At 43.0% G+C, this 14,312-nt stretch overlaps 1 protein-coding gene across 29 annotated transcripts in view; it reads right to left on the reverse strand.

Moving 5' to 3' along the window:
- Positions 1-14,026, reverse strand: part of LOC109889919 (calcium/calmodulin-dependent protein kinase type II subunit gamma) — a 111,685-nt gene extending 97,659 nt beyond the window's left edge. For 18 of the 29 annotated variants that reach the window (XM_031823501.1, XM_031823523.1, XM_031823504.1 and 15 more), the window contains exons 1-2: positions 13,630-14,026; positions 11,529-11,623 (exon numbers count right to left, since the gene is read on the reverse strand). In XM_031823501.1, the coding sequence (XP_031679361.1) occupies positions 11,529-11,623; positions 13,630-13,694 (160 nt within the window). In that variant the 5' untranslated portion in view covers positions 13,695-14,026. The remainder of the gene's footprint in view (positions 1-11,528; positions 11,624-13,629) is intronic. The other 11 variants (XM_031823525.1, XM_031823511.1, XM_031823515.1 and 8 more) reach the window with 9 other exon arrangements.
- Between the last annotated feature and the right edge of the window lie 286 nt (positions 14,027-14,312).

Consider the following 14,312-nt stretch of genomic DNA (forward strand, 5'->3'; position numbering starts at 1 on the left):
CTGTTCTGTTAAATGGCCATATAAACTGAGCCATCCAAACAGAGCAGCAGCCAATGAAACCACTTTATACAACCGCTTAGTCATTAGGCCCCTGAATGTAAAAAAAGAAACCCAGAAACACTCCACAGTTATAGTACTTATCTTGGGTAACTAAGTGTGGACTGTGTATTGTATATAAAAGTGTAGTGTACTAGAGGGCTGGGCGATATATCGTGAATACCAGTATACCGGTATGGATCCACATACAGGTAAGGATATTCACAATACCGTCTATAACGATATTATGATACAGCACTAAATTGAATGAAAAGTTCTACAAATTGGACTATTTCGCTGTCAGTTATGTTGTTATAGTTGTTATAGTATAAAACCATCATAATTGGAAAAAGGCCATTAAAACCACTTCAAATTCATTTGTTGAGATTCAAGTACTGATCATAAACATATTTAGAACCTGTTTTATTACGGAACATAAAATATCATACATAAATAAAATGCCATACTGTCAAAAAGGAGAAAAATATTGGTATATGTTGTTTTGGCCAAATAACATTTTATTGGTCTCATACACATATTTAGCAGATGTTATCGCGGGTGTAGCGAAATGCTTATGTTCCTAGCTCCAACAGTGCCGTAATACCTAACAATACAAAACAATACACACAAATCCATGAGCTTTGACTAGAACACAGTATATACATAAAAAGTGGGTAAAACAGTATGTAAACATTATATCGCCCAGACCTAATGTACTGTAGTGTAGTATGGTATAGTAAATCATACTTTAGCATGTTTATATTTTGTGATTTCTGTATAATGTCTGGTGTTCTAGATCAATACAGGCCAGACTAGGTCAAGTAGACAGTAACAGTAGTGGTAGTAGGGTTGATCATTGCCAGGCGACAGGTTGATTGAGGGTGTCACGACGTGTCTCTGCGATCAGGCTGGGATTATACTATTACGTGCCTCAGAGGCTCGGAGATCCACAGCCATGGCCTGGTCTGGCAGGCTCACTATGAAACGCAGGTACCTAATACTACACTACACACACTTGACACATAAACCCTTTCCAACCACACACACACAGAGAGAGAGAGAGAGAGAGAGAGGAAAAGAGAGAGAGGAAAAGAGAGAGGGAGTGTGTGCAGGGTACGCACGCGCACACAAACACCTCCACATCCAGAGCAACAATTTAGAAAGGGCCTTGATTCTTCAGGGTAGTCATGGACCACCCCCCACAGAGGAAGCAAAAAGAAAGTAGCAAACACAAACCCAGCAATTCTTCCTACTGAAGCCAGGAATAAGGACACAGTTCTGCAGTGCGTGGTGCTTCCTCATTCTGCCTGAATCCAGGGTCAATTGGACTGAACAGTGCCTGTACATCCCCACGTCCAGCCACCTACCCCTAACTATGAGTAATCATGACTTGACACTTCTCAGTTCTGGGCGTGAGGAGTTTTCATTCTCCTTGGATTACACACACACACCCACACACACATCTCTGTTCCTTAATCTCTGGGGGTTGGGGTTTCAGCCAAGCGGGTGGGCGGAGAGAGAGAGACACACGATTTCAGTTTTTTAAAGGGAGAAAAAAATACCAACTTCAGGCATTCAGTCTCTGTGCTGAGATAGATTCCATATTGCAGCAGCAGCAGAGGAATGACAAGTGGAGAAAAGCAATAAAAACCTGAGGCTTAGTAGCCACAAATCAGGACTCCAGTATGACTCAAATACAGAAAACACTAAACACACAGTTGACCATAGAGAGCCTATATGAGGATTCCAGCAGAAGTAATTAATCAGATCCAGTCTAATATAATAGAGTGTAATGTAATGTCGTCTAATGGAATGTCACTAGTAGCGATCCCCACCACAGAACAAATGAGCACTTCATTTGTGAGGTCACTGTGTGAGTCAGAAAAGTACTGGCTGTGCTGAAAAAGATGCTGAGGAACAGAGGGACACTGTCCCCCAAAATGATCACAATTTATTCAGTCACAAGCAAGCTACAAATTTGATCCCAAGCTATCTTTATATAAGTAATTATTATTGTTCTTTTTTGGGGCCCATTTTGAAGGACAACATCAGTCTTTTAATAGCAATATCTGTAGGGATGAAATGATTCACCGATATGCATCGGTCCCTGGTTCAAATGTTTAAAATGCGAGTGCATCAGTCTGCTGGAGCTTGAACCGATCCAAATGAAGCATGCATCGGTAAGAAACCCATTCAAAAATTACGAATCTCTGCTTCTCTAACGCATTTTACTCATATAAATGTTTTCTGCCTTGTTCCGAAAATACCTCTTATCTGTTGTGACTGAATTGATGCGTCCTCTCCTTCCTCCTATCAGACTTGTATGCATGTGACTGGGTATGACATTGATCTAGTCAAGTCAGATAACAACTATGCTTACAGAGCGGGAGACGCAGCTGCTCGCGTCAACGAGAGCTAGGCGTACCCTAACCCTGCTCTAATATTCGTAGGCTTCATCTGCGCAGCACCTTCAGCATTCAGATGTTTGTAAAATGGCTTTCACAATATTAAATCATAGGCTTTATTAATTGAGGGACAACCAATGTAATTTCCTGGGTCATTGTTACCAAATGTGCTGTAGAGAATTGTGTTTTACCGGTGGGGCTGTGTAGGCTACCGGAGTGGACACAACTCACATCTTGCTGATTGCACATCTAACTGCTGACTGGGGCTTTTGATTACCAGGTTCACTGTACAAAATATTTTTGGTAGTTCTGCTTTAAACAGCATTTGGTCATTTTTACATTTTTTTTTTTTTTTTTTTTTATTTCACCTTTATTTAACCAGGTAGGCTAGTTGAGAACAAGTTCTCATTTGCAACTGCGACCTGGCCAAGATAAAGCATAGCAGTGTGAGCATACAACAAAGAGTTACACATGGAGTAAACAATTAACAAGTCAATAACACAGTAGAAAACGAAGGGGGGGTCTATATACAATGTGTGCAAAAGGCATGAGGAGGTAGGCAAATAATTACAATTTTGCAGATTAACACTGGAGTGATAAAAGATCAGATGGTCATGTACAGGTAGAGATATTGGTGTGCAGAAGAGCAGAAAAGTAAATAAATAAAAACAGTACGGGGATGAGGTAGGTGAAAAGGGTGGGCTATTTACCAATAGACTATGTACAGCTGCAGCGATCGGTTAGCTGCTCAGATAGCTGATGTTTGAAGTTGGTGAGGGAGATGAAAGTCTCCAACTTCAGCGATTTTTGCAATTCGTTCCAGTCACAGGCAGCAGAGTACTGGAACGAAAGGCGGCCAAATGAGGTGTTGGCTTTAGGGATGATCAGTGAGATGCACCTGCTGGAGCGCGTGCTACGGATGGGTGTTGCCATCGTGACCAGTGAGCTGAGATAAGGCGGAGCTTTACCTAGCATAGACTTGTAGATGACCTGGAGCCAGTGGGTCTGGCGACGAATATGTAGCGAGGGCCAGCCGACTAGAGCATACAAGTCGCAGTGGTGGGTAGTATAAGGTGCTTTAGTGACAAAACGGATGGCACTGTGATAGACTGCATCCAGTTTGCTGAGTAGAGTGTTGGAAGCCATTTTGTAGATGACATCGCCGAAGTCGAGGATCGGTAGGATAGTCAGTTTTACTAGGGTAAGCTTGGCGGCTTGAGTGAAGGAGGCTTTGTTGCGGAATAGAAAGCCGACTCTTGATTTGATTTTCGATTGGAGATGTTTGATATGAGTCTGGAAGGAGAGTTTGCAGTCTAGCCAGACACCTAGGTACTTATAGACGTCCACATATTCTAGGTCGGAACCATCCAGGGTGGTGATGCTAGTCGGGCATGCAGGTGCAGGCAGCGACCGGTTGAAAAGCATGCATTTGGTTTTACTAGCGTTTAAGAGCAGTTGGAGGCCACGGAAGGAGTGTTGTATGGCATTGAAGCTTGTTTGGAGGTTAGATAGCACAGTGTCCAAAGACGGGCCGAAAGTATATAGAATGGTGTCGTCTGCGTAGAGGTGGATCAGGGAATCGCCCGCAGCAAGAGCAACATCATTGATATACACAGAGAAAAGAGTCGGCCCGAGAATTGAACCCTGTGGCACCCCCATAGAGACTGCCAGAGGACCGGACAGCATGCCCTCCGATTTGACACACTGAACTCTGTCTGCAAAGTAATTGGTGAACCAGGCAAGGCAGTCATCCGAAAAACCGAGGCTACGGAGTCTGCCGATAAGAATATGGTGATTGACAGAGTCGAAAGCCTTGGCGAGGTCGATGAAGACGGCTGCACAGTACTGTCTTTTATCGATGGCGGTTATGATGTCGTTTAGTACCTTGAGTGTGGCTGAGGTGCACCCATGACCGGCTCGGAAACCAGATTGCACAGCGGAGAAGGTACGGTGGGATTCGAGATGGTCAGTGACCTGTTTGTTGACTTGGCTTTCGAAGACCTTAGATAGGCAGGGCAGGATGGATATAGGTCTGTAACAGTTTGGGTCCAGGGTGTCTCCCCCTTTGAAGAGGGGGATGACTGCGGCAGCTTTCCAATCCTTGGGGATCTCAGACGAGATGAAAGAGAGGTTGAACAGGCTGGTAATAGGGGTTGCGACAATGGTGGCAGATAGTTTCAGAAATAGAGGGTCCAGATTGTCAAGCCCAGCTGATTTGTACGGGTCCAGGTTTTGCAGCTCTTTCAGAACATCTGCTATCTGGATTTGGGTAAAGGAGAACCTGGAGAGGCTTGGGCGAGGAGCTGCGGGGGGGGCGGAGCTGTTGGCCGAGGTTGAAGTAGCCAGGCGGAAGGCATGGCCAGCCGTTGAGAAATGCTTATTGAAGTTTTCGATAATCATGGATTTATCAGTGGTGACCGTGTTACCTAGCCTCAGTGCAGTGGGCAGCTGGGAGGAGGTGCTCTTGTTCTCCATGGACTTCACAGTGTCCCAGAACTTTTTGGAGTTGGAGCTACAGGATGCAAACTTCTGCCTGAAGAAGCTGGCCTTAGCTTTCCTGACTGACTGCGTGTATTGGTTCCGGACTTCCCTGAACAGTTGCATATCACGGGGACTATTCGATGCTATTGCAGTCCGCCACAGGATGTTTTTGTGCTGGTCGAGGGCAGTCAGGTCTGGGGTGAACCAAGGGCTGTATCTGTTCTTAGTTCTGCATTTTTTGAACGGAGCATGCTTATCTAAAATGGTGAGGAAGTTACTTTTAAAGAATGACCAGGCATCCTCAACTGACGGGATGAGGTCAATGTCCTTCCAGGATACCCGGGCCAGGTCGATTAGAAAGGCCGAAACACCTTTATCCATGAACTGGGTAAAGGTGTAATTTCACTTAGGACTGCAATAATTTTTGCGAGCCGGGAGAAGAGAACAGTTCTCCTTCATAAAGTTCCAAACGGTCAAACCATTTGATTTTTGACACGGGGGTGGAATCCAAAACAGTGTTATATTAATAACCTCTTGAAACTAGGGGGCACTATTTTCATTTTTGGAAAAATAACGTTCCCAAAGTAAATGGGCTATTTTGTCAGGACAAGATGCTAGAATATGACAGCTTAGGATAGAAAACACTCTAAAGTTTCCAAAACTGTCAAAATATTGTCTGTGAGTATAACTGAACTGATATTGCAGGCGAAAGCCTGAGAAAAATCCAATCAGGAAGGGACTCTTATTTAGAAAGCTCTGCGTTCCTATGCGTCCCTATTGAGCAGTGAATGAGATATCAACCAGATTCCTTTTTCTATGGTTTCCCTAATGTGTCTAGTGTCACAATACATCGTTTCAGGCTTTTATTTTTGAAAAATGAGCCTGAACGACAACATTGTGTCAGTGGTCAGCTGGAGGCTCTCAGAGTGTTTTGTGCGTAAAAGACAAATGCGGCCATTGTTTCTCTCTTTCCTACTAAAAAGCCACCTGTCCCGGTTGATATATTATCGAATAGATATTTGAAAAAGACCTTGAGGATTTATTATAAAAAACGTTTGCCATGTTTCTGTCGATATTATGGATCTAATTTGGAATATTTTTTGGCGTTGTCGTGACCCAGTTTCCGGTGGATTTCTCAACCAAACGTGAAGTACAAACGGAGGTGTTTCGGCTATAAAAAATCATCTTTATGGGACAAAATTAACATTTGCTGTCTAACTGGGAGTCTCGTGAGTGAAAACATCCGAAGCTCATCAAAGGTAAACGATTTAATTGGATTGCTTTTCTGATTTTCGTGACCAAGCTGCCTGCTGCTAGCTAGGCATAATGCTATGCTAGGCTATCGATAAACTTACACAAATGCTTGTCTTGCTTTGGCTGTAAAGCATCATGTCAAAATCTGAGATGACAGGCTGATTAACAAAAGGCTAAGCTGTGTTTCAATATATTTCACTTGTGATTTCATGAATATGAATATTTTCTAGTAATATTTTTGGTCTGTTGCATTATGCTAATTAGTGTCAGTTGATGACAATTCTCCCGGATCCGGAAGAGGGAGTTCCAAGACTGGCTATGTACTGTATGTCATATCTCATTTCAAAAGATAAATATTGACATACTCCTAGCGCAAAATATTTTAATCTGCTACATGACAGAGTTAATAACCCCACATAGCCTGGTTCCTCTCTAGGTTTCTTCCTAGGTATTGGCCTTTCTAGGGAGTTTTTCCTAGCCACTGTGCTTCTCCACCTGCATTGCTTGCTGTTTGGGGTTTTAGGCTGGGTTTCTGTACAGCACTTTGAGATATCAGCTGATGTACGAAGGGCTATATAAATAAATTTGATTTGAAATTTGATTTGAATAAGTGGGTGATGAGCATTTAGATGCTCAGTCTGCCCTATTGCTCAGCTCACAAATTACATCAAATACTATTTCAGAAGGTCCGGTCATACAAATTTCCTAGGTGGCAAATGTCCGGATGGATAATGTATTTTATCGGCATGGTAACAACCCCCCACTTTGCAAACCATGACCCGGAACTGTTCACATCCCTCTTGTTGGCGGAGAGAAAATGTTGCAGTTTTAAAGCTATTTGTTTTGCTGTTTTTAAGCAAATTTCCTGCAATTCTATGCATTCTCCATGTCGTATTTGTGTTTATATGATACCAGTGGTCAAAGCCCGACCAAGTATGGAGAAATCATTCATTCATTCATACAACACACACACACACACCAGGGCCACTCAGCTCAGAAAAGTCACCTCAGACAGCTCCATCTATATCAGATATTCGTTTAGAAATGAAAATTAATGTGTTCATGCAATAATTGTTAGTGCATTGAATCATATCGAACCAAATCACATTGATTCGTTCCACTAATCAAAACGCACCAAATCGTTTCAAACTAAAAATATTGTTCCTGTATCATATCGGAGCCCATGTATACTATCAGTCAAATGTTTGGAAACACCTACTCATTCAAGGGTTTTTCTTTATTTTTACTATTTTCTACATCGTAGAATACTAGTGAAGACATCAAAACTATGAAATAACACATATGGAATCATGTAGTAACCAAAAAAGTGTTAAGCAAATCAAAATATATTTAAAATTTGAGATTCTTCAAAGTAGCCACCCTTTGCCTTGATGACAGCTTTGCACAATACACTTTTGGTCCTTTAAAAAACCTACAGTATGTAAAATATTGAGTTATATAGCTTGGAAAATAAACATGTGATTCTGGGTGACAACATAAGGCTGTTTGTTTCCAACATTAGGACTGTTTTCCTCAGGAAATTGAATCTGCTTCATGTTTTGTTCCCTTGCCACGATACCTCTGAGTATAACGATACTGGTATCGTACAGTAGTTCCACAGAACCATGTCCTAACAATGCTAAATATGTGCAAATAGGGACTTTCCTTATGCATACACCTAATGATATCTCTTGAATCACAATAATCACCCAGCACACAAGATGCCTGGGAGAGGAAGGTCTATTAAGGACAGACTGAGAGAGAAAACAGGACAGAAGACTGGGAAAAGGCCTTTGCCATTCAGGCGTGAGAGAGAAGCCCCAGACGCACGCACGCACGCACGCACGCACGCGCACGCACACACACACACACACACACACACACACACACACACACACACACACACACACACACACACATGCACACACCCATGCACACACCCACACCTCCCCCCACTGCTGCCATCCAGTGAAAACACACTCTTGCTCCCCACTAATTGGCCTGTGTTTATGCCCCACAAAATAAGAAGGGGAATGGGCTGTATGAGGGGGTATTATGGTTATGTTATGATATTTCATCCCACACCTACCCTGATCCAAACCCTGCACCCACATACTCTCTCTTAAACACACACACACAGGGCTTGGTGTCATAAAAAATTCACAGTGTCTCTTTCGCTCTCTCTCTCTCCCTGTCTCTCTCTCTCTTTCCCTCCTCCCAATCTCTCTCCCTCCCTCCCTTTTTCTCTTGCTCTCTCCCCATCTCTCTCTCGATCTCTCTCTCTTCCTCTCCCTCAGTGTCCTCCTCTCCAAAGATCAACTGCCGTATCGTGGCCCAGGCAGGCGTGTTATCAGGGCATTGGAAGGCTTCCTCTGCGCTGCTTGCTGGAGGTCGATTGGCGGAGGCCTGATAAACGTGGCAGTACTGCCCTGGTGAATTTTTAATAGGACAAACTGAATTTTTTATGACACCAAGTGTGTGTGTGTGTGTGTGTGTGTGTTTAAGAAAGTGTGTGGATGAGATGTTACTGACTGTCAAAAGCCTTAATATGACAGACCACATTCAATATACGCCCAGTCCTACTGGCCTGGCCAGCTCAGCCTCAGAAACATACAATGACATAATCTTACAGACATGAGAGTTTATGGCCTGAAATAGTGCATTATGCAAAGGGTGCACTGTGTATTAAACCAACCAATATGTACCAATAAAATAAAATAAATTGTATAAAGGGGTGTGTGTGAGAGGGTTGACATCCAGCACCTCAGCTGACACTTAAAACACTCATCGGCTGGGCCGCATTTCACATGGATTGGATTAAGAGTTGAAGTATTGACATTTGACAGCAGCTCTGGTAGACTGTCGCAATCAAATAGCCTGGAAGAGGACAGCTGAGGGAGAGGGTATACTGTTGCTTCCTCGCAGTCCAACCTACAGTAGATGCATGGAGTAAGCAACACACGCACACACGCACACGCACACACACACACACACACACACACACACACACACACACACACACACACACACACACACACACACACACACACACACACACACACACACACTGTCAGCTAATAGCAGCAGCCTAAGCTTGTTTGTCTTCTCTAGATTGTTCCGTCTTTCTCCCTAGTTAATCTTATACATAAATAAAGCGTTGCTGGCAGTGGAGGCTCTGCCCCATGTCTAGATGGATGGTAGATCTGAGGGAAATGATTACAGCTTCTGTTTCTGTAAAACACATTGACATGTCCAGGGCCTTCAGCTCTGATTAAAGGGATATTGTGACAATTTATCTACTTTCCCAGTGTCAGATGAACTCATGGATACTATTTTTATGTCTCTGCGTGCAGTTTGAGGGAAGTTGATGGTAGTTTCACAAGCAATTGCTAACTAGCGTTAGCGGAATGACTGGAAGAATCTGGGATCAGCTAGAGTTAGCGCAATCAGCTAGCTGATCCCATAGGCTTCCATTATTTGCATGAATGCTAGTTAACAATGGATCGCAAAACTTCCTTAAACTTCCTTCAAACTGCACACAGAGACATAAGAATGGGGCAGTGGGCATGAGGAGCTGTAGGGAGATAAGCGCGGCAAGGGGATCTGGCTTAACTTGGCCCTCCTCTCTTCTCCTTTATTCAGCTCAATAGGACTGGAGCGTTCCTCTCATTCTGTGCTATTCAACGTGATGAACAGTTTCAAGAACCCAGTTGCCAGGTTACTTGACGGGATCTCTGCCAGACGCAGCTGAAACACAGCAGATCTAATTACCAGTTGTTTTTTTAAGGCAATTTTAAAGAAATTCTTTGTTTACTGGCCTATCCGTTGAGACCGTTGCAGAGGGGAAAGTGGGGCCTATTGTAATTCAGCTGGCATCCCCAGAGGACAGCACAATCTCACACCCAGACCTGGCCTCTGTAATTCTCATAATAATCAAACAACCTCCACTCCCTCTGGATCGCCATAGCTAAAGCCCTCTCAAGTCATGGCAGGGAGGCCATTATCTGCAACAGTGTGGCCACTGTTGAGATACTATTAAGACTTTTAGTTGAAGACTGCTTTGTTTAATAGGTCAATACCCAGTCAGCACAGCTACAGTAAGACTGTGCTTCAGGAAGATTTCTTCTTGGAGTCATTTACTGGCAGCCGGGCTTGACGCAAGCAAGGGCTTCAACAACAATGCCCCCGAAAAATTGATGACGCAAACATGGAATTGCAGTGTAATTACAGTCTAACAAGCATGGCGTAGTTATTTGGAGTTTCAGTACCCTTAGTCATTGCAATTTATGCACTAGTGCGCGCAGTGACATAGACAGAACGGCCCCAAAAAATCGAATTAACATCTCCATCACAATGTCAGGAGCAAACAAGAGATGGGCCCACTCGATACCCAAACGCACAAGTATTAGTAGTGTCCCGAAATAGATCCATATCTTTTTGTCTCTGCTGCTGTAGCAGTGGCAGATTGGCCACGTCTGAGTATCTCCATGCTGTCCTCCTGGCCAAGGCTTGATTAGAGCAGATGTGACAGTCTCCTCCGGCCAAGAGGACGTGTTTTTCTGCCTGGACCCCATGTCTCTGATCAGGAGATCTCACAAGGTGGAAGGGGGGGAGACATTGTGACATTGTGTAACGTAAACTGAAATTCACCAAAATTGCATAAGGACATGAATTTACAGTCAACCCTTAATTATGGATTCAATTATCCCGTTCCTTGACTAAATCGTTTTGTGATAAGAGGTGAAGCCTCTTAAAGGTCACTTATTAATTTATGTATGGTCCAGATTTCTGTGAAGAAAACGTGAGCAGCAAAGAGTAGAATTGTGACTTCAGCTATGACTAAACAGCACAAAGGTGCTCCAGCCTCTAAAAGGCCTCTGGCAGTCTACATTCACATACACACTTGGTTTCTGAGGGCAGGAGTAGAGCATAAACAAATGCACCACACACAGACACAATGGCTGAGCTACTGTGTCGTGGGTAGGCAGGCACAGCAACAATATGTCCCGCTGGACAGGAACATCATGAGATGAATGCTTCTGTTTATCTCATTGAACAAGGAGCTCCCAAAAATATGCTGCACTTGCCTACACTATGCAACTTGGCACACACTCTTTGACAAGTTTATGTATGTAATGTAAACCTAAAATGCAATTGTATTATGTTGCTTGAACTAGATATTTAATGGATCAAGAGCTTTCATGTGCACATGGGTAATTGAATAAACTAACAATGAGAAAACTACCTCCAGTGTTGATCTCCTATTGGACTATATCTGATTAGTCAAAACAATGCCACGGGCATCAATGCACTCAACATAGTAAGTGGTGTAATATTTCCCCTTTGTCTTACCTCTTGCTGAGAGTTTTTTCGTGTTGATAATTTTAGCAGCAAATTCCTGGCCGTTGGACTTTTTAACGCATCGCCGGACAACGGAGAAGGCGCCCCTGTAGTGAGACAAATTAATAAACAAAACAGCTACATGAGCTCAAGTCACAACTCTCACTACCGCAAACAAAATACAACCCACCAAAATCAGTACTGTGTCTAGTTCAATCCATCTCTGAGTAATAAAGAAAATGGTAGAAGGTCAAATTAGTGTTACAATTGACCCCACTCTCCCCGACATGTTTTAAATGAGAAACGTTGCAATATGAAGCTAAATAGCCCATCACTGTGGTACACAGGTGCAAAAAGGCAATACAAAGCAGTGCATGGTGATAAGTGTTGTTTGGCATGTGATAATAAAATGATGTATCATGTGATAGAGAGCAATAGTAATGGCATATTTTTGTAGGCACTCACTCCGTCATGGCTCATTGGCCAAAGCCTATGGAGAAACTAATGGGGTTTCGTAGGGTTTTTTGGATAAACACTGAAAATAAGGTCTGTGGTAAACACAGGTTTAGGAGATTTTATACGTTTTGTTCTGATATAATTTTAATCAGCTGTCCCTTTTTGTGAATTTTGAAGCAATTATGTAATCAAAACAGTCATGTTAAGTGACTAATAATATCTCATAGTACAAAATGTATAAGACCTCCTAAGCCTGTGTTAACCTCAGACTTTATTTGAATTGTTTATCACAAAACCCAATTAATTTCCCCCATAGGAAGGGCTGAACGAACCAGAGGTAACACATTTCCGGTTTATTATGACACATTCTTATTTACAGTGACGGCCTACCTCGGCCAAACCCTAACCCGGATGATGCTGGCCAATTATGTGCCGCCCTATGGGACTTCCAATCACGGCCAGTTGTGAATCAGCCTGGAATCAAACCAGGGTCTGTAGTGACACCTCAAACACTGAGATGCAGTGCCTTAGACCGCTGCGCCACTCGGGAGCCCTCACTCGCTCCTTGTGCGTGAAAGTCAGCTCAGAGCAAATTGTAATGTGGAAGGGCTGAGACATAAGCCTACACATGAACTACTGTGCAAAGAAACGCTATCTGAGATTATAAACTGGGTGGTTCGAGCACTGAATGCTGACTGACAACCATGGTATATCAGACCGTATACCGCGGGTATGACAAAACATTTATTTTTACTGCTCTAATTACGTTGGTAACAGTTTATAATAGCAAATCAAATCAAACCAAATTTAATTTTATTGGTCACGTACACGTGTTTAGCAGATGTTATAGTGCATGTAGCGAAAGGCAGAGAATATACATTAGCCGTGGTATATTGGCCATATACCACAACCCCTCGTGCCTTATTGCTTAAATAAACCAAAGCATGAGAAAATAACGAAAAGTCTACTGTAGGCTATCTGAATTGTGTAGTAAGCCTACCATAGGTCTGTCTATATTATGATGTCATGTCATCATGCATACTTGAAACCGGAAAAAATGTTTATAGGTGGTTGGAGTACACCATTGCCACTGCTAACTGCAAAAAATAACGCAGACGGTTACACAGTATTTGTCTACTTGGTGGTATTTGTTACAATGCACAGAATGAAACACAGTGGATACATTTTCGATGTGGATGACATAGTTAATAGCTGTATATCGTTACACAAGTGGAGCAGCATTCCTTCCTGCGTGGCTCACTACCAATTACAAAATAATACTGAAAAGTGAAATTATAATAAATAGATACGAGGAGAGGGTTCGGGGGTCTTTAAAATGATTTATACGTGAAAGTCCTGCCTTCAAATAAATCAACACTATATATATAATCCGCTACATATCTATAACACGCAGCCACTGTAAATTCGGTACAAATCGCATTCATGCTCAAGCCATTCGGTACTAGCTCAAGATATATTATAATAAAATGTTGTTCGACTATAAAACTGGCTTAATTAACGACCCGGGGGGGGGGGGGTGCCTTCCCTGTTTTTGACAACCTGTCTTGTCAACAGTGGACTAGACATGCACAATGATAGTCTACAAAGCAGTACAGGAAAAGGTAAAATAGGACTATATAGTGTTAATGTAGCTTACTTTCCGAGCTCCTCGTACAGCTGATATTCGTCTGTAAATCTGGTCGAGGTTACAATTGTAGCCATGTTGTGCAGGAGGGTATCGCCTCTCGTTTCTGTGACTGCCTCGCTCAGGATTCGGGGGGAGATCTCGTAAACTCAAAGGGAGATACTAAAAAACTAAGATGTCTAAACGGGATCCTTGTGAGGACTCTGAACTCTGACGTCACCCAATTTAAGTTTAAATTTGAAACGGCTAGGGGTTAAGGTTAAGTTTAGAGTTAGGTTGGGGCTATGGTCAAGATGAGGGTAAGGGTAAGGGGTAAAGTCAGGGTTAGGGTTCAGGGCTTAGGGAAGGGAAGGGACGTCCCAAGGATCTAAATTAGCATTGACCGGGGGAGAAGGCGGAGGAGAGCGATAGTAGCAGAGACGGAAGAGGAAGCGAGACACCCCACTCCCTCATTTTTTCTGGTTAAATTACATTTAACTACACTACACAGAACAGCCAGCTGCTGTCGCGCTTGGTGTCTTTGGGAACAGAGAACTGACAATATTTTTCAATGGTAAACGGCTTGAGTGAACTGTCTTCATTTATCCACCATCTTTGGTAGTAGCCCTAGTGGTGATGGCTGTGGTAGAGGAAAAAGGCTAGCAACGCGAGATCCCTGGTCTCGAGCGCTACTGATCTAGGATCAGCTTCCTTTG

The sequence above is a fragment of the Oncorhynchus kisutch genome, linkage group LG4 (assembly GCF_002021735.2).
Source record: "Oncorhynchus kisutch isolate 150728-3 linkage group LG4, Okis_V2, whole genome shotgun sequence".
Lineage (NCBI taxonomy): Eukaryota > Metazoa > Chordata > Actinopteri > Salmoniformes > Salmonidae > Oncorhynchus > Oncorhynchus kisutch.